At 47.8% G+C, this 21,290-nt stretch overlaps 1 protein-coding gene across 1 annotated transcript; it reads left to right on the top strand.

Moving 5' to 3' along the window:
• The first annotated feature begins 9,769 nt into the window (after window positions 1-9,769).
• LOC134049671 (leukotriene C4 synthase-like) lies at window positions 9,770-16,068 on the top strand. Its single transcript, XM_062502254.1, has 5 exons — window positions 9,770-10,917; window positions 11,710-11,809; window positions 12,786-12,856; window positions 13,091-13,172; window positions 13,617-16,068. Exons 1-5 carry the CDS (start codon window positions 10,860-10,862, stop codon window positions 13,741-13,743), a joined length of 438 nt encoding a protein of 145 aa, XP_062358238.1. The 5' UTR covers window positions 9,770-10,859; the 3' UTR covers window positions 13,744-16,068.
• The last annotated feature ends 5,222 nt before the right edge of the window (window positions 16,069-21,290 follow it).

The following is a 21,290-nucleotide window of genomic DNA, read 5'->3' as shown; positions in this document are numbered from 1 at the left end:
CAGCTGAAGACTTGCCAGCAACAGCAAGAGACTGCCAACACCTTGGTGTTCTGAGGGCATCAGCAATGCCCAAAACCTTTTGCAAAGAAAATGCTCGATCCCCACAGCTCTCTGAGAGCCGGGGCACAGAGAGGGGCTGTGAGTGTGATTAGGAGCAAGGCCAAAAGAGACACTGTGCTGGAACAGTCTTTCCGCTTTAGCTCACATGTTTCAGATTCACCAGATCAGAGACTGACTGACAATAGCTGCTCTCCCCCAGCTGCTCATGGCTCTGTGATAATTCCTCTACGATAACCTCTTGAGTTGGTACCACCTTGCATAGTACCTCTGGGGGCTGTCTGGCTCAGGGCTTGTGCTTTTTGTGTTTGGAAGCAGTTGTTTGTTTTGGGGAACACTCCCCCCCCCCAAAAAAAAAAAAACACCAAGACACTCCCCCCCAAAAAAAAACCTACAAAAAACCCAACACAAACCCACAACAAAACAAACAAACAAAATCCACTCCTCCCCCCCTCCAAAAAAAGAAAAATAAATAATTTTTAAATGGTCAAGTTTCTGAATGTCTTAAATTTTGACAGATTGATTGGATGTGATTAATTCCAACTGAAATTCAGTTAAAACTGAAATTCCATTAAAACACACAATATCCTAGGGAGAAAGGAGAGAGGTAAATGGGTTTGTTATTTAGGGGGAAGAGGGGCAACATGATGACCAGAATGACCCTAGGAAGGAAGCAAGGAAGGAAGGAAGGAAGAAAGGAAGGTTATTCTTCTCCCATAACAATGTAATTGCTCTGGGGCACGTGCCCCAGAGAAGTCCCGTGGCCAGGATTGCCCAGGAGCCCCCCACCCACATCCCACTTGTCCTTTGGCTTCAGGGGACAAGAGCTCCTCCAACCCTGCACAAGAAACCAGGCATCTGGAGCCAGATGCAACTCTGGGTTAACTGAGCTGGCCTCAGCACAGTGTTCCTCCTCAGCTCTCTGCTTTCCCCACCATATCCTCTTAAAAAACAAGCAAAATCATGGTAGAGTTGCTGCATTCCTGACATGCCATGTAAATAGCACAAGGCCACCACCTGGAAGCCCTGGCCCACCCTAATCCAAATTTACTGAAGTCAATAAACAAAGAATTAGCAGCACTTAACTCAGTAACCTCTCCAGACTGGCCACTCTCCCACTTGCAATCATCAGCTGCTGGAACTGAAGAGGCTGGAAAGCAGAAAACACACATTTCATCCATTTTAATGGGTTTTTGTCTGTGTCTGATGAAAAAACTCTCACCACTCTCTTCTTTTAAGGAAGACAGAGACCCAGATGTGGTCGGTACCCTGCACACTGTCTTTTGATCCGTATTTTTTATACTTCCCTACTGTTTTCACTTTAATCTTGCATGTGGTTTTACGCTGCACCTCTTTCTATTACCAGCATGCCGCCCTCCATGTGGCTTCCTTCTGCGTGCTCGTGTGGCTCTCCCGTGGCTGGTGTTGGGCCCCTGTCCCAGCTGTTAGCAAATCAAGTAAAAGACACATGGTTTGATCTCTGCTGGATTAGCAGAATTGGCTTTTTGAGGAGATGTGCCTGAATGACTTGAGAAATTGGATTTCTAACACCCAATGCAACTTGCTGATGAAGGCAGGTAGGTGCTGAAATACTCCATTGTCAGAACAGCCCAGGTGGGATATACATCCTATTCAGTTGTCCCTGCTATGGAGCATCATCTTCTGGTGTATGGCCCTCAGAGAAAACTGAGGCAATCTATTAAATTGCCATCAAGAACCCTGTAAGTCAGAGAACTCTGTAATGTGCCGGCACTTGCTTCTGAGAAACAACCCCCCAGGAAAAAACACTTCCCAATAACAGCTCCTTCCGCATCGTGTATCAGATGTATGGAGGAGCAAGTGCCCGCAGGGAGGGTCACGGCACAATGCTCTGTGGCCACGGTGGCTCCAACCAGCTAGCAAGGATTTCATGTGCATTCACTGTATCCCTAATAACCACTGGGTCATAAATTGGAGCTGCAGGGCAGAGGGACTTTGCACGTTTAGCTCCCTCTTTAAAAACAACAGCAGCGCCGCAGCTGCTTGAGGGGGTGGTTCATGCTGGGGTGGGGTCTACGCCCAGGCTCACCCCAGGAGGGTTTCCGCAGGCGGGAGGGCAAGATAAGTCTGATGCATATCTATTTTCTAAAGAAAATCATAAGAAAATTGCTTTCTCTATATATTGTTGTATCTTGCGCTTTCCTAAGGACAGCGAAGGGGGCTGGACAAGGGAACTGTAACAAGGCAGGTTATAATTAGCAGAGGGAGAAGCTCTTTCTGTTGTTTCTCCCTGGGGTAGGTCTTGCGAAAACCAGCTGTTCCCAACCGCAGCTCCCCGCTGCCTTCTGGTGGCAAAAATGCATTATGGATCTCTCTCCCGGCCCGGGATCCTCCTCCCAAGCCGGCGCCAAGGCACTTGCATAGGGCGTGTGGTTCGGGGCCCCGTCTCGCACCCTTCTTGGCCTCTCGTGCCCTCCCCTCCCTGCAGAGCCGTACTGAAAAACCGCCTCTTGAGAAAAAAGCTCCATTCTGTGCCAGGAAGGAAGAGGACAAACAAACCCTGTGTTTTGAAGGATCTAACTCTGCCTCCAGAAATTAGACATGTCTCCAGCACTTCTCTGCTTCACAGGAGCTCCAAGATCCTGGCAGCCCTTTGTCAACATCCCCAAAAAGTGCAGGCACCTCCAAGGCTCTGGATGCCCAGGGTCAGCTGGTCAGAAATGGTGAATGGATTTCCACTCCTGGTTGCTGGGAACAAACCAGCCAGCAGTGAGGGGCTTAGAGGATTTGCTGCTGCTTGTATTTGTGATAGACTTCTCCTAGGAAAGGATTAGTTGCGGGGTCCAGAGGTGGTCCCGTGCCTGCCTGGCCTCTGAAGCCCAGCAGGAGCAAAGAGTGTGTCCAGGACTTTGTCGCTGCCAGAGTGCCCGGCTGCCAAGCTGTGCCGTGCCCGGGGACAGCAGTGAGTCAGCACACATGTGGCAGAGCGATGAACAGCACCACGGCAAGCCCCTGCTTCCAGCCCACTGCATGGGGCTGTGTGCAGTGGAAGTGACCTTGGGGGTCCAACCCGGGCTCCTGCAGAATTTTCTGTGGAAATATGCTGAGTTTTCTAGCATTGTTGTAGAAAAAACAAAATAACATTACAGTTAGATGTGCATTTCCTCCCTTGGTTACAGAGGAAAATTTACTGTCAGTCACTTGTTGTCAGTCTGAACTCTTTCCCAAAAAGTGTCTGGAAACAGGCAAAAAGTGTGCACTGTGGAGATGTACCGGAGGTTTCTTTTATGGGACTGTCTATGTTTTTATTGCATCTCACCCAGCAGGTCTTTGAAGTGTACGGTGAACCTGAGACACAGCCTGTGGTGTCCTTATTATCTTTGTATAAATACAAAATAAAACCCTTTGGCTGGGAAGCCAAGGCTGTCCACATCATCAGCAATCATCCTGAGAATCCTTCAGCCCTACCCCTCACCAGAGGGCTCTGCTTTGGAGCTGCTTGTTCATGACAAAGTAGAGACAATGATGACTGTATTAACACCAAACATTTCTGCCCATTCTGACTCATTCCAAGACAATAACAGAGCCTGTCCTCCAGGCTCACCTACCGAGTTTGAGCCTTGCTGCCGCTGCTGTTTGATTGTGGGGGAAGGAACAGAAATTGTGCTTAATGCTATTTCAGAAATCAAATAGCCTTTTTTAAACAGCAGATGTAGGCAAGAGCATGTCTACCAAGAAGATCACTAGTATGATAAATTATAAATTCTGAAGTGTTGATCATTTGAGGACTTTGAGAGTGATTTTAGCTAATTTTCACAGGAGTTTAAAAAGTGCTCTGCCGATAGTAGTTGACTGTGTTAATCTACAGCAAATATTGTACCTCTGGAAATTATAGGTGAAGATTTTTCTGTTTGCTTTAGTAATAACTTAAACGCTGGTCCCTGGTAAGTGCTGTACCAACAGACTGGATTCATTTTGTATCCCTGCAAATGCTGGACAAAAGCACTGAATTGTTATGTAAAACAGTGAATACCAGCACTCATGCCAGGGCTTTCAAATAGCACAGCCCAGGTTCCTGCCTACTGTGCTGAACTGTGCTTTGCCTCCCCAGGCCCTGGACAAAAGGCTGCTCCCATCCTGCAGTGCTGGGAGGCAGGGAACGGATGCTGGTCCTGCAGACTGAAGTTGGCATAGCCAGGAGGCATCAACCACTGATTTGGTGCTGAGAATTATCCTAACAGGAGAGGCCACCATCAGAACATGTCAAGTTAGACAGCATCCCTGTCCTGTGCAGTATGGAGCAGATAGGTGTTCTAAATTGAGATACAACAGGCAGCAGAATGCACACCCCAGTACTGTTCATATCACCTTACTGCCCTCACAGGCACAAATCTAAACCACTATGACCACATAGTTTGAGGACAAGTATGATGGCTTCTGAGGGATTTGTATCACTAAGAAAGTCTTCCTTAAACGTTAAACACCCCTTTCTGTAAGAGGGCAGTGGAATCATGTCAGGAAACTGGAAGCAGTGGAATTCTTCTTGTGTAAAGGCTACAGGAAATTCTGTAATTACAGCAGGTTCTTTCTGCCTTTTTCCCAAGCAGAGGTCCAGGGTGCCAGTAGAACAGTTCTAGCAAGGAGCTGAATAACTGCCCTGTGTCACTCAATGGATCCTCTTGTTGTCAGAGCACTTACAGACACCATCCATCCTGCTTCAGGCTTTGGGAGGCAGAGTCACCAAAGTAGCATCATTTCAATTGCCATTTCAGCCTCTCAGTAGTTAAAAGCAAAGATGTGCAGGCATGTCTGGTATTTAGCACTGTTCCATTAAATTCTTTAACACAGTTGTGTCATGTAACCATTTCATACCCTAAAAATAAACCCAGCTGGTTCTAAAGCAAGCCCGTTGTCACAGTGTGGAATTGGTCACCATTTTACGACTGCTGAGAGGTGGTTTCTCAGGTTTGGCCAAAGCTCCCTGTTATTGATGCTTCTTACAGGCCTCTGGGAAAAGAAAGATTTTCTAACCCTGTCCCGACTTCCCAGGGCACAGCTCCTCACTTCCTGCTACTGTGGGCCAGCACTCCCACAGCTGGGGAGGCTGAAGTCACTCAGAAGATGCTAGAAGACCTGTACCAGGCCTGGTCCCAGTGGCACCTCTGGGATTGTTCTTAGCCCAGCTTTACAACCCAGAAGCTGGGACAGAAAGGGAAAGGCTCAGGAGTGGTCTCCATTGTTGGTACTTTAAATGGTGCCCTCCCAACTTGAGGTGCTAGAGTAGGAGTTACCTGCCCTTGCTGGGGGACAGCAGAGTTGGGTCAGCCTTCACACAGCATCTGGGCTCCATATGAGGCTGGAGGAGTCACATTCCTGTGACAGCTCTCCCCAGGGACTGTGCCCAGCCCCACTCTCCCTGCAGTTGCCACCACTGTCGAGTACACACAGGTCAGCTTGACCTTGGCCAGTCCCTGCCACACAAAGGCCACAAGAAATGATGGCCAGTAACCAAAAACCTGTCTGCTCCCACACTCACATCTTGCTCCCATGGTCTGTAGGTCCTGCTGTCTCCCTGGTCTGGTGCCAGCAGGTGTTGTGGAGGCTGGCTATGTTTAATTTCTCATTTGGAGATGGGAGAAGAAGCAGAGCCTGTTTATGTTCCTCTGTGCTCAGTGCTATGTGACTCAGGCAGCCTCTTCACTGTGCTTCCAGTGCACTGCAGCCTCCCAGCTGCAGAACAGTGTGTGTGCCCCTCACTGGCTGTGTCCCACCCACCGCCTGGGCTCCACTCCCTGCCCAGCACATCACTCGGAGCATCGCCTGGGATGACAGTAAATTAGTTCAAAGAACAGTCCAAATGATGGTCTGCTTTCATCCACAGAGTTTGCCTTTGATTCATTCTGAACATATATTTCAAAACTTTTTGAGACTGCTGATGTCAATGGAGGTCTACAGGAATACCTGTCAGTTTCCTGTCCTCAGTGCCTTCTGCCCTTGAACAAGTTTGTGCATGGACCTTGTGCTGATGGCCGGACACTCCATGGTCTCATCCTCTGTATTTATATTTACAAAATGTAATTATTTATTATTTATATAGTGTATATCTCACCTGGCTGATCTGTGCCCCAGTGTTATGGATGGGGTGACACAGGGCAGGATGCTCAGCAGGACTCAGGTTTGGGCACAGTCCTGCAGCACTAAGCAAGGAGAGAAGAGCATCTTCAGTGAGGACCTATGGCAGATCTCCCCCAAACCATCTCCTTTCCCTCAACCCTGTACAGGACAGAACTTTGGTGTGAAAAGTCACCATGAGGCAGAGGGACCAGTGCCCTCCTGATTGCTCCATCCCTGAAGATATGACTTTGCACAGCAACACCTCCCCACTTCAGGTGAATTCCCCTGACTCTTTCCCTGTTTCTGACAAGCCAAGGGGCTCTCCTTTGCAGGAGATATATTAGGAATTCCGGTCTTCCCCCTGGAAAATGTCTCCTTAGAGCTGTCCTCACTCTGCCCCTCTCCAATGCATTGCTCAACTTTATCTCATAACCAGCTAGGTCCAGTCAGCATCTGGGTGTGCTGGTCCAAATAAGATAGAAATGCTGAACAGCTCTATTTCTTCACCTCTGTAATTCAGGAAAAGGGAAGCTGCATTTCATGACCACTCTTCAGACTTTGAAGTATTCTGATGTATCCCATACACTTGCAATTTTTTTCCCTACATCATTAGAGGATAATACTAAGTGTACATTAATATAAGAGCTTCCAAAGATGTTTGAAAGGCTTGTTTGTCCCTCTGCAAAGGGAAATCCTCCCCCTCCCTGACATATGCACTTACTGCTCCAGAGATTTGTTCTTCAAGCAAGCCACTTTCTGGCATTGTTTCTTTTTGTTTATTAGCTATTCCTGACTCTCTGTTGAACAGGAGGTAGGAAAATTGGCAAAACACATAGGAAAGGCTTTCCTTGTGTGACAATAACACAAGACAAGGCAGGGCTAGAGAGACATTTAATTAATACTTTTAACAGATGTTGATCATAAATTAAGGAGTATAAATTATTTGCTTGTACCAGTGCCTACAGATGATGAATTAAGGGGAGAGTTTTGGTATTGCTTTTGTACTGATGTTCCCTTCAGTCAGACTTAATGTGCATATGGATAAAGCTCACCAAACTCCATTAGAAGAAAGCTTTAAAAACATTTCTCCGAATTATCCCTTAATAAATGAGTATATATATTTACTTATTTGGTTTTCCAAAGACTCAGCTTTCCATCTTGCTTTCTAGAAAATTACTTTTTATGTTTTCCCCATTTGATCTCTAGAGTGAAGCACTTTACCTTTACTGAGACAAGAAGTGCTGTCAATAGGTGCTTAGCTGTGCTCCTGCTCTATGCAGAAGCATTCAAGCAGCCCAGAGACTGCCCCCTAGAAATTTTGCTATAACTGAACAGTGAACATTTATGTGACCTCTTTGATCTGATCTTTTTTATATATATATAAATGCCAGGAGTATGGTCTCAAATCAGTCTGGATGAAAAGGCTAAGGCACATCTCCAATATACACTGAGTTTGTACTCCAAGAGATGAGCTGTATAATGGCAACCTGGATGTTGCTGACAAAACCAACCACCTGCTCTTTTACCTTGTGAAAGGAGGACCCTCTGGAGAGATGCTTATTTTAGAAAGACATGGTAATTCTTGTTGTGCAAAGTCTTTATTTTTTTTTCAAAATGCAGGACACATTTCAATGCACTCAGAAGATCTGATCCAGCTTAGGCCTTGCTCTGAGTCTGTTTGGAATCACAGAGCAGAAATTGTCTGCAGCTGTTCCCAGGAAGTGGGAACATCTGGCCAGTTGTGCCTTCCTAAGGAGTAAAATAAAGAATTCTTTTTTTTTCTTGCTGTATTTTTAGCATATCCTTCCTTTCACAGATGGAAAATTAAAGAATTCCAGCGAAACCTCAACACATGTAGGTCTGAGTTTAAGAGAAGCCTCCAAGGGAATGGGAGATCAGGAGGGAGCATTTTCAACCCCACCATCCTGCCCTGAAGAGCTGTACTTGAACAGACTGAGTTGCTCAGGGCTGAGCGCTCTTTCTTTCTCTCCAGCTAGAAAAAATCTTTCTTTGTGAGAAAAAATTCTTTTGAATTAACCTTCCCCTCCTTTTTTCTTTGTGGTTGTTGCAAAGACAGTAATTGTTCTCACAAGCAATCCCACAGTCATGGGTTTGGATGTACATAGTGGCTGCAAGAGGATACGGAGGGAAACGAAGCCCAAGTACAACCTGCATTAGAAGATATTTCCATATTTGTGCAATAGGATTGGAAGAACAAGGTGCCTCCATGTTTCACAGCTGAAGGGTGAGTTGCTCATCTGCAAAATGTTCTCCTTTCCACTGACAGAAAGCTCTTGAGCCATTGTGCACTCCTGAAATACATTTCCAGGGAATGCTACTGCATGTAATGGTGCTGGACTCAGCACTGCTGGCTTCTCCTTGCCCTGCTGTTCTGGGCAAGTAATAGGTGCAGTAAACTCTACGGATGCTTAAAATTCCTCCAAGGCATTGTGTTGATAATTTTTCTCCCCGAGATTATTTTAAATCCCTGTTGGTGTCACAGTCCAGCTCAGAGTGTATCCCTACAGTAAAGTAGGAGGCAGAAAGGATTGTTGGCTGCAGGAAGAGGTGGCAGAAGAAACCGTGGGCACAGACAAATGCCTGCAATGATGACTCAGTGGGAGGTGTAAGGACTTTGGTCTGTGCCTTTTGACCTCTAATGTGGGGCCACATTCACAGAGCATAACCTGGAATGCAGAGCCAGGGAGTGGGAGAGGGGTACAGCATCTCAGTAGCTCCCACACAGCAAATCCACCCTGAGGTGGACCTGGGACGGCAAGACTTGTCTTTGCCTGGAAGAGAACTTGTCTGTGTCAGCCTCGGAGGGTGAGGCATTGCAATACGCTGCCTGCTCATGACAATCTCACCCACGGGCTTTTGGTGCTGGGACCAGGTACTTGTGCTTTTCTTTCTAAGCACTGAGGGAGAATGGAAAATAAAGTGAGTTCTGATGGTGAGACACAGGAATAAGGAAAGGGTGCTCTTCAGGAGTTTAAAAACAGCTTGAAAAATTATGCTTATGGAGGAGGGAAGAGGAGGGGGGAGACATCTGTGCTTGTTTATTCATTCATGTTTCTATTGGCCTTTATTTTATTTAGACTATGCTAGTTGATAACACTAGAAGTATTTTGTGTTTAGTGATGATCCAGAGAGCAGGAACTGCTCTGTGGCAGCCTGTGCAGCTCCTGCTGGCCCAGATTCCATTACACACATTTGACACTGTTAATGCAGCTTACAGAGCACTGTCATCTGATGGAGGTGTAAGCTCAAATTTTCTCTACTCAGTTGTTTTCTTTATTTTCTTTCACTAGCAGGCTGTTATCAGACAGGAGCAGAGGGAAATCAAACATCTTTAAGCACTGCAAGACCTCTGCCCTTCTTGAGCTGTTGCAGGGGAGTTCTTAATTTCCCTGACAACTAAATAGAAGAAAACAAAATAAAGTGTTCCTCATATTTCTAAACAGTCACTGCAATGAAAAAGTTTCAATTCTGAAATAAAGGAATTAATCTCAGAGAAGGTGTTTGAAAAACAATGGGGTGTGTATTTGATATTTGGAAAAATACTAAGCTGGGACATTATTATAGCCATTTTGGGTGCCTTTATAGCTTATAGAGAGGCAGAAAACCAGAACCAGTATATTGCTTCTTAGAAAACCTATTAAAGACATCAGGTGTACAACGTAATTTCTGTAAACTGCTTTAATACAACTTTCTATAACAGTGGTGTTCAACGACCACTTTGTCTTAACCTACTTTCTTTTTCCCTGGTCTGATGGGAGAATTCTTTGAATGAAGGGAGAGGAAGGAAACAAACCTGATGGTCCCAGGAGCTTCTGTCTGTGCCAGCTGTTGTGCTGTTAGATGGGAACTAGATAAATGGGTCTCTTCTGATATGTGAAAATGTAATTCTCTTTTGGTGATGTCCTGATTAATTCTGCAGGTTTTTCCCCACAAAAACTCACTCCGGTGTTCATGGTGAGAATTCATTAGGCTGACAATTGATCAGAAGCCTTTAATGCTCATCTCCCAGCCTTTCTGGGATGACGGCTGGCTCTGAAACTCCCTTGGTGTCTGACAGTCATTCTGCAGGACTCATCATCACATCCTCTCTTACCCCCTCCGAGCTTTTTTCACACAGGGTCTCAGCGTTGTGGCTGTAGGTCATTCTCTGTACCCAGTTCGTGCTATCCAGAGTCTGTGTAGGATTATGTAAACAGGGATATGTACCTTGGAATGCTGCCTGTGCTCTGGTGTGACACAACGGACCAAACACAGCTTTGGTTTCTCCTGCAACATCAGCAACGGGGATGTGCCTGGCCTAAGGCAGATACTCTGGGGGGAGTGGATTAGTGGACTATTGAGATTTGTCCATCCATTCAGCTCCCAGTTCCCTTATCTCTCACATTTGTCTCTCTACTGGCATTTCCACTTCCTCATAACTCTGTTCCTGGAAAAGGGAGGGCGGGAACGGAAATACTCCATTAAACTTGTCTCCACTGATTTCCATTTCCACAGTGCATATGATAAAGGCACGCCAGGCTCATTCTGGATGTCAATACCATAGACTAAATCTTTGGTTGGTTTGTTTGTTTGTTCAATTAGAACAAACCTAGGCTGCCAGATACCACTGAAAACTGCCACATCAACAAGGACTGAACCTGGCCAGAGGAACTTCTGATCAAGATTTTTTAGGGTCTGGAAAAGTCAGTATGTTGGACCAGATTCACTGGCTGGCAGCTGTGACAGTCCTGGGAGTTCTGGAACAAGGTAGGGACGATTGAATGTGTGTGCTCAAATACTGGCTGGATAAATCTACTGTAATTTTACAGATTTTCTTTTGCTTTCATATTTAATGCCTCCAGTTGCACTGACATTTCACTGCTTTTCAGACAGTGAACTGATATCTTGTCTGGGTTCTGGAGAGCATTCAACCAAACGAGTGCATGCAAAACCCTTTTTCTGAAATAACCCCTTGCATTCAGAAATTTTTGGTAGGTCTTTCCCTCTACAAACATGTAGAATTTCCTTCTCTGCGTTTACAGCAGCTCCTGAAGTGCATGTACATGTGAGCCTACAAAGAGCTCTGTGGTGTGAAAAGGTAGAAGGATGGGCTGTGGTGGGTCACAGAGAACATCTCCCAGCCATGAGTCCACATTGCATGACAATTTAATTCAGTGTCTGGTTGTCTTACCTGTGGCATCAGTTCCATCCCTACACAGATATCAGAATTTAGAAGAGGAAAAAAATAAAAATTAAAACCCCTTGAAATTGTCAGTAATAAAGTGCATCTGAATTGTGCAACAATTTTACCCTCTACTGATTATGCAAGAAAGCAAATAACACTAGTGGTACATGACTGTATATTCCTTGTTTCACTATAGCTCTGGGTCATTCTTTTTCCTTATCTAAAAGGTGCCTGGAATTTTATTCTAACTTTCTCTGCTGTGTGGGGTTAGGAGAAGACTGCAGATCTTTTTTTCCCAGCCTCTGGCCAGCTCCTGATTCCACTGTGCCCAGCCATTGGACTGACCACTACTACTTTTCTGTCTTTTGCTGCAGCCTACTTCTTCCTCCAGGTGATCTATGCTAGGAGACTGTTTGGCATTTCACCTCCAAAGATCTCAGGCCCTCCTGAATTTGAAAGGATCTTTCGAGCACAGTAAGAAACTCCTCTTATTTGATGTTTGTCAGATCTCATGTAACAGCTCTGCCTTTTCCCTGATTTGCTATTCTTTTCCTGGAACTGTAATTAAACAATTACCTCCCTCGAGGTTAATTAATGGGTTGGAGAGTCAACATCATGATTGGGCTGGCTCTTGAGTCCTAAACCAGCCATTGCTGATAGAAACCACACAGGAATCTCTGCTGTACAGCGAGGGGCTCCTAAAGGCATAACCCTTGGTGCCTGAGACTTAGACTGGTTTTATCCAAGTGGTGTCCAAACCTCAGGCAGCTTCAGCCCTGCTCTGAATCTCACTCATGGGGAAGATCCTAGAGAGATCTTAGCTGGAGCTGGGATGAGGATAATCCAGCATCTCTGCTATGACTTCTGCACTTGGGATGCAGTGAGGAGGGAGGAGCTTCCACTTTTGTTATAGCTGACCACAGGCAAAAAAGCAACTGAGTAGCTGGAGCTGGATCCCCTCAGCCATCCCCTTCTTTGCTCCTTCACTAGCCTAGATTCAGCTTCATCCAGCATCTTTTGGTGGTACTTTGGGAGGACAGGGCACGGCATACAAACAATCCCAACAGTTCTGTGCTCCCTCCAACTCCTACACAAAGCCCAGGCTGCTCTGACCTTATCTACTTGAGGGACTTTCCTACAGCTCAGAGCTTTGGGGCATCAACAGCAGGGTTTGAAATGTAGCACTTGGGAAGAAACAGTGGGAGCCTTTCTGTGCACAGTCTGACCTGGGAATCTTAATTTCTTGTACCCTGGAGACCCTATTCTTTCCACTGTTTAATTTCTGTGAATAAAGCTGGGACAGCAAGTGTGGGAAAAAGAGCAAGCCTGGAGGCTTTTTCTCACAACATCAGTTCTAAAAAGCAAAATCTTCCAGTGCCTGGAATGAGGATGAAAAGGAGGAAGAGCTTCCTTCCTTTCCCTAGTTTATGGTCTTTCTCTTTCCTGCCAGGGTGAACTCCTCTGAGTATTTTCCCATCTTCCTGGCACTTCTGTGGCAGGCTGGACTCTTCTTCCATCAAGGTGAGAATATCCTATTACCTGGTTTGTCACTGTATCTGTTCCCCTGTGTGCTGCCTCAGTCCTCAGGTCCTGCTCAACTTCTGAACAACAAATTTAGCAGTAATTCTGTCTCTGATGGGAGGATAGAGCCAGAGGACATGGAGTCTCTGTTCCTTCACTTTGGACTCCCTCCTTGGTTCCAAGTAGCTCTGAAAAGCCTTTGGAGATGGTCACTGTGATCTCTCCTAAACACAGGTCTGGCTGCAGCCTTGGGTCTGCTTTATCTCTGCGCCCGCTACTGCTACTTTATGGGATATAAGGCATCATCCTCAGAAAGGTAAACATGCTCACACACACTCTTGCATGCTCTTACACACTCTTATACACAATTACACACTCTTGCACACTCTTATACACTTGCTCTTGCAGACTCTTACACATCCTTGCACACTCTTACATGCTCAGACAGGCACACACAGAGTTACACACACATACACACAGCAGCATTCAGGGGAGTACAGAGTAACTCCTGGGGTTATATATTTGGGAATATAATGTGCTTTGGGAAAGCTCAAGGCTCTTGGGTGCTCTGGGGTTCCTGCATGACTCAGTCTTGTCTCTGAGCCATAATGTGAACATGGATATAGGGCTGGGGCAACAACACAGGTAGGGGGCAGGGGATAACCAGGGGCTGCCTTTCCACCCACTTCTGTGGGAAGGAAGGGACTGGTCCCTCCTTCCCAGGTGCTCGTTTTCAGCAGATGCCTCTCTCTCCCACCAGACTCGCCCCGATATACTTCAGTGCTGGAGTTCTCTGGATTCTCATTGCAGTGTCAGCCCTGGGCATCCTGCATTTCTTCCTCTCTCACCATGTGGGGCTGAACATCCTCCAGCTTCTCACAGCATGACCCACTCCTCTGTGCTTCATCACTGTCCTCATCTTCAAGTCCTGCTCTTTCCTGCCTGCCTTAATAGACTGGCTGCAACTCAACAGCCTTCAATGAGAAATCCACCTGAGCCCAAACTTTTAACACCTCCTTCCTCACTGTCCAGCACTGGCAGGAATCGTTGAGTTGTTTAGGAGATATTTTTCCTCCATGGTATTTTGTGTGCCAAGTGTTTCACATCTGGCGGCTCCAGCGTGTCTGACGCAGAAACAACAATCCCAGACAAGGACATATAAAAGCAAACTCTTCTCTCAGTCTGAGTTTTCCAGGGAGTTGCCAAAAGGAAGTGCCATGTGTTCCCCATTCTCCGGCATCTCTGCCCTCAGCTTAGGCACAGAACACAGATTCATGCCAGTTTTCCAAGGCCCACACCTAAGAAAGGCATTTGTTTGGAACCAGATGTGGGCTGAGACATCACAAAAGAGGTGATGGAAAACTGGAGCAGCCACCAACATGTTGTGCAAAAGTCTGTTGGTACTCTCATGATGGTTATCTGCCACTGCTGTAAATCGGACTGTGCAAACTCATCACCACTGCTGCACGTGCCACTTCAAACTTGGCTCAGTGACAACAGGCACAAATAAAAGGTCACTGAACTTGCTGTCCTGGGTGTCTCTTTGTGAGTCCACAGCTAGCAGAGAACAGAAACATGAGTGTATGAGTGCAAGGTGGATGCCTTTGTTTCCCTGACATGCAGTCCAGTGAAGCTTGTAATTCTGTGTGCCATGGGAGGAGAGCTCTGAGGAAGGCGAAGCTGATTTCTGGAGATGTTGAGCTCATGGATTGGGTGGTAGGCCACTCAGTACCAAAAAGTGGTTTATCCAAGTGGTCAGGTCCCTCCTGCATCAGGAGGGGCTGGATTTTCATGACTCCAGTATTCACAATACTGATGCTTTTGGCCACTGGTGTCCTCATGTTAGTGCCACAGCTCAGGAAATGCCAGCAGTGCTCTGTGTGTCATGGGAGGAATTCACACCAAACCCAGAGAGTAAAAATAATTGCATGAGCATGATGCCAGTCCTATCACATTGTAAAGCCCACTGCTCTCCCCTCCTTTTCTCACCAGTAGGCATATCTGGACTGTAAGAACAAAAGGCATGGCTTTTTGGTGGAAATGACTAATTTTTCGCATTGTTTCTTTTCCTTCCATGCAATTCAAATTGTTTTCTCCAGCAAAGCCCCCGGTCCATTTCCTTTTCAGGCTCTCCTGCCTTGGAGACATGCTGCAGCATTGAAACTGGCAAATGCTGCAGAGTAAGGCTTAAAGCCAAACAAAAATAACTGTACAACACTTGTCTCTACAAAGTGTGCAGTGCAGTAGGGCCCCATCCTCGCTGGAATCCTCAGGTGTCACAGCAAGATAAACAATAACATGACAATTTTTCTACTGTCATCTTTGGTGACACATTTCAGAAACGTCTGAGCAAAGTTTAACCCTGGCTATGCCTTAGCAAGATCAGGGAGGAACAGATTTCACAGTGAGATTTCATTTAGCCTTTGCATTAACACGTCCTACCATCTCCAGAAGTTATTCCCCAGACCTCACCTTTTTACCAATATAACCAGCCACCTTCCAGAGAGTTAATGCAGAAGGACCAGCCCCAGCTGCTGGTGCAGGTCCTGACTCTGCATCCAAATTCTGCTTTCTGGGGTTAGTCCAAGTGAGTGCTCACTGGTTCTGTAGACACAGTCTCTGTCTTTTATCCTACAACCAGTTTTCTAAACTCGCTGTATCAACCTGGAGCCACTTCCCACCTCAGCCCAGCTTGTGTCCGCTCTGTGTGTGACAGGGCTGCAGGATGACTCAGAGGAGGGAAATTAACGATTCAGCAGTGAGATTGTAGCCAGCTTCTCCCCCTGGATGCACAGAAGACCATTAAAAATCCTGGCACGGTGCAGTCAGGTTCTGGCCTTGGTGGCTGCCATTACCAGTTCTGCCACAGAAAATCTGACGGGCATATCATCAGCCCTTCAAACCTTTGTCAGAGGAGCCATTTCAGGTGCTCAGAGCAGAGGGGAAGCTTCTCCCTTCTGCCAGGGCTGCTGTCATTGCTCTGGTGCTTCATCAGTCAAAGAAAACCATTTTACACAATTGATGATTCAAACAGTCGATGATTTTGGGATTCATTCAATTCATGATGCTGCTGCCCAGCGCAATGTGCTAGTGCTGTATGGCACCAGTTTACCCCGCTGAACCTGCTTCAGAAGGGCTGAGAGACCGCTGGGCTGGCACAGGGTGTGCTGGGGAGCTGCTCCTGCCACCCCGGGTCACTGTCCCGCAGGTGTGAAAGCCACCCCATGAGCATCAGCTTAAAGGCGATCCAGCCGCCAGCGGCACTGCTGCGCTCCAGTGGGCTCTGGTCCAGCACTGAGAGGAGAGGTCCCACCCCTGTCTCCGCCACGGGGGCAGGGCCAAGCCGTCAGCGCCGCTCCCGCCGGGATCCGTGTCCCTCTTCCCCCAGAGATGCTGTCCCGGTCCCTCCCGCGCTTTGTGCCCGCTCCGGCCGCCCCGGCTCCCGCCGCTTCTCCCCGGTGTCGGGAGGGGGCGCTGGTGCCCCGCGGCTGAGCGGGACGGGGCCCGGGCCGGGGGGTCCAAGGACAGCGACCACCGACAGCTCCGGGCCCGCCGCCTGTGCCCCAGCACGGCCGGCTGCACCCCGGGACCTGCCCAGGACAGCGCTCACCAGGCAGCCGGCACAGCCGGGCCTCTGGCACTCACCCACGAATCAGCCTGCTTCGAGTTTCATCCGTGCTGGGCCAGGCTCTGGCTTTAAGGTATTGGGTAAGAGAGTCCTGGAGCCTCGCGGGAAGCTCTTAGGGACGCCTACGACACACGGAAAGCAAAGCGCTCTGCGGACTCCAGAGCTCCTTCCTGCTTCCACCCCTTACGGCTGCCAGTTCATCGCCAGCAGCGGGGAGAAAAAACGTTTGGCGGGCGGCGTTTGGGAGCAAATCCACTCTGATAGTGCCACAGGCTCCCATGATAAGCAGCCGGCCGGATAGGAGGCCAGCAGAGAGCAAAGGAAACCAGCAGAACCAACGAGAACTTTTTTTATCACGAGAGGTGCAGAGGCTGAACTCGTAAACAATCCTCTGTCCCCGGCGGGGCGGGTTCCACGCGAGTGACGGTGGAAATGCAGAGCTGTGTCCCCGGACAGCGTGGCTGCCGCCCGCACGCAGGTGTTGCCACCGCCGTGTTCCCAGGATCCCAGACAGGTGCCTGCAAGGCTTTTGGATCACGGTGCAGAAGTTTGTAGCTCATTATAGTGAAAAGTCCGAGGGCACCCAAGTGGGCTTCCTTTTCCGTGAGATGCTGGGCCCGTGCTGGATACGGGCAGGGATAGGTTTGGTGCGGGCAGCGGGGGCTTTACAAATGGCCATCAGACCGAAATACTGTGCCCTGGCATGAGGAAGAAGAGCGCCGGTGCCCCCAAGCCCACGGAGAAGCACCCCCGTCCCTCCGGAGCGCGGCTTGGTGGGACGGATGGAGGACACTCTTGAATTTCCCCGGGAAGCAGGACTGCTAACTTTCTTTGGCCGGGTGTTTGAGAGGGAAACACCCGTGGGGCCGGGAAAGGAGGGTGCAGCTGGTGGCCCCGGCTTTGTGGCACTGGCGTGTCAAGCAGGTTTCCATAGCACCAGCATCCATAACACGGGGCCAAGGGGAGGGAGAGAAGTAGGTCAGACAGGGCTAACAATACCCAGACGTGTCTATCCGTGGCTCAGTCTGACCCAGGAAAGGGGTGAAACGGAGAAGAATGGGAGAGGGAAAGGAAAAAAAAAAAAAAAAGAGTATCCACAGTCTGACCAATGCATTCATTTCCCTCAGAAAAATAAGGACTTTTTAAAGCCACCTTTGTGTATCAGCGCTGAGCAACCGAAACTAGCACCCACCTCCTTCCCATCTGACAACAGGCTACAAGGGAATTCAAATGCTAATTTGGAGCCAGACTTCTCAATGGGCCTTTATTTCTGCAGCAGCACCAGGATCAGAGCTTTCGGGAGCCAGCCGGCAGGGGCTGTGAGGATGCAGTCTCCGAGCAGAACTGTGGGACACTTCCCCTTCCCCTCACCATTCCTCACCGTCACTTTGTTACCCCTTGTCATAGTTTTATTTGTTTACATGCAAATGACTTCAAGGGCAAGGAAAAAGAAAGGCGGGCACATGGAGTTGTGTGAGTGAAATTCCCCACTAGTGACCCATTTTATGTGCCGAGTCTGCAGAGGCCTCGCTTTCATTGTCATAGCATTTTGGAGGTTGCCTGCTTTGCAGTACGGTCGTTTTGAGCTATGTGTCCATCAGTGCCAAAAGTAGGAAGAACATTATGGGCAGTAAGATACAGAACCCTCTTGATCCAAGCAAACACATGGATACACAGATCTGCTGGGCATGTAACAGAGCAAGGACAGGGGAAGGAGTACTTTGCTCAGGGGGAACTGGAGAGTGTGGGCACAAGAGCACAACCATCACTGGAGAGGCTGAGATGGACTGGGGTGAAGACTGTGACTGCGGCTGACCTGTGTCATACCTGCATGGAGAACACCGTGCTTGGCTTAAACATCACCCCCACACCATCACGGAGGAGATGCAGCAGTGGATGCAGGCACAGGGTGATTTAGACTGGCCAGTGAGAACAGGCCCCTCACCTGCAGGCAAGTTCTCGCTTTATATTAACCACAGGCCACAACCCAGGGCAGTAAAAAACATTCCAGTACTTGATAGCCCAGTAAGGTCTAAGCAAAACCAAAGCCATCTGCAACTTTGTATGTTAGCAGGTTGGGAGGCCAGGAAAATCTACACTCTAAAGTTACAATTTGCCTAATTCTCATCAGTTTTCTACCTCCCAGCTATTACCCACCTATTTCTCATAAGAGAGCTCCAAGAATTCACCTTTCCCCAGATAAGGGCAGAGCCACAGTATAAATAAGAAAGACAGGGCTTAACATGGCCCTTTGTGAATGGCTCCCTCCAAAGAAAACTGCCCACCTGCTGTGGAGCCTTAGGGAAGGGCATGCCCAGCTCCAGCCCCCCACCAGTGCTGTGCCAGCCTCTGTGCTCAGGGACTAAAGGTAAAAGTTATGTAGGAAGAGACAAAGGTCAGCACTCAGGAGGACTCACAGAGCACTTCTGGAGTGAGAGAATAAAAGAAGATCTGTGCCTGAGCACATGCATCAGCTGTGTTGCTCTGATGTGGCACTGGTTGACAAGAGAAAGCTTGGTAACCCCAAATTACTAAGGCAAAATTGCCTGCAAGGGGTAAAAGTCAGGGATCATCATTCCTGTGAGGTCGAAGCCAGTGAGCTGTTGTGGTCTCTGCTTCTGAGCCTGCATTTGGCGAGTGGCTAAAATAGGCTCAATTTCCTGAATGTGGATTGCCAGGATAATAACAGCTCAGGACTGCTGTCTGCCCTGATACAGTACCACAGCACACTCTCCCAGCATTGGACTGAGTCACTTCGCTGTCCAGTATCTACAGCTTTACAGCTCATTCTCCATTTTGGAGGGTGTAAAGAAATGCAGACAAGGCTCCTTGGAAGTACGTGAATGGCCACTTTCCCATCTCTCTCCTGGCAGCATACGGATGAAGTGCCAAGGTGCTGCAAATGTTCTGCCTGAGTGAAGAAACCTTTCCCTCGAGCAGCCTGATGAGCTCAGCACGACGCTGCTCAGCCAGATGGCTCCTGGACCAGAGCTGACTCATGCCCACAGAGCTCAGGCAGCAGGACAGGCAGATACCTGCAGCACGCTGTGGGAGACACCTCATCCCGGCTGGCCCTGCACTCACAGTGGGGCAGGTCCAGCGGTAAAAACCTGGTGCTCTGCCCACTGCTATAATTCTAATGCTGCAAAACTGAAACGGTGACAGGCCTGGGTTCCACTGTCAAACAGAGAAACACCAGGCTGGTGAACGCTCACCCCAGCCCTGAAAGGGCTGAAACCATCGAGGGAGCAGAACTCTTCATTCTCACAGTAGCAAAGCTGTGGATAAGCTGATGGCACAAAGGGAAGGGTGATAGCTTCTAACAGTGCAGCAGTGGCCTCGGAGAGAAAAAGGGACTTGGGTATCTCCTTTCCACTAAAACAGTGTTTATCAACCTCCCCAGCTGTTTTCCAGTTTGGCTTCTTAGTGAATTACAATTTAGGAAAACTGGGAAACATGAGCTACATCCAATCCATGCTGCAGACCACCATTTCCAGATAAATTAATGAAGGTAAAAAACTAAAGTAAAAAGGAAGAAAGGTGAAGTATAGCCAAAAGTCCACTTAAATTGTCCAAAGCAAACATGTGAAGGAGACTGCACTGGCAAAGCTGTGAACTGGTGGCATTAGTAGGTGATGAACATGGCCACGTTATCTAATATGGCAGAACACATATCATGAATTTTTAATATCATTGTTTAGCTTCTGTTTGTCACAGCATTACAGAGAGAAGCTGTTTCAAAAGGCATGGGAAATAACAGGATTATAATTGAATGTTAGGGCTTTTGACTGGAGATCACACACACAGAGAAACATACAAAACATTGGTACTATAAGACTTCCATGTATTCCCTGTTTTCAGAGCCCACATGAAACACAAGTCAGCTGCAGCAGTGTTTACTGAGAGTTAATCAGGTTTGCAGATTAACTGTAAGATCCTGAATTGTTGGTGCTTATATGCAAACATGAGGCACATGCACCACACGTAGCTGAGACATGAAAAATTAACTCTGCGATGGCAGCAGCAGAAGAAATAGGTAACATCTAAGGAGGAAAGGGAAGATGTATACAGTGATGATGGACTGAGTTCTGTTGTCTCTTCAGAGCAGGTACTTAAATTCTGATCAATTCTACCTGTAATGGCAAATGCTGATCCATGAAAGAATCATTGGTAATTATTTTTCGCATTGCAACAATCTCCAAAACCTACTCAGAAATGAGCTTCTGCTTCACTCCCAGACACAAAAAGTGTCTCCATATGCTTGGATTACTGTGGAATTCTCACAGAAGATTCTTGAGCAGGTAGCTGGTTTCAAGAGCTTTACTTTGGTCCAGCTTAACATTCCACATGTGTACTCAGCTTTATGCATCTCTCTGCAGGCTGGACTGGGGCTCCTCTCCATGAACCCGTAGGGAATTTGAGGTGTTGCACAGGGGCTGTGACTATCTGGCAGACTCCTACTCTGGAGGCCACCTCTTTGCCCATTTTCTACCGGATGCACTACAACATCCAGCAGGCTGAGTTTGAGTTGGATTACAGCCCTCACTCTCCCAGGTGACTTGAATGAGGCAAAACCTGGTTTTGAGAGCACCTCCTCCCCCCTGCTATCTGGGCAGTGGGTGTGCCTTTCACCTTTGCAGGAATGAAACAGTGAACTTCTGAAGTAGAACAAAGCCCTTTCAGGAAAAAACATGTACTCAGAGCTGCAGAGTGAGCTGCTGGGCCAATTGGAGAGGAAGGTGCAGGCTCACACCATAAAACAAAAACCAGATAAACATGAACCTGAATCCTAGAAGAAATCGTGGA

Source organism: Cinclus cinclus, chromosome 14 (assembly GCF_963662255.1).
Source record: "Cinclus cinclus chromosome 14, bCinCin1.1, whole genome shotgun sequence".
In the NCBI taxonomy this organism is placed as follows: domain Eukaryota; kingdom Metazoa; phylum Chordata; class Aves; order Passeriformes; family Cinclidae; genus Cinclus; species Cinclus cinclus.
Note: the sequence above shows the minus strand (reverse complement) of the source record. Positions and strands in the feature narration are given on the sequence as shown.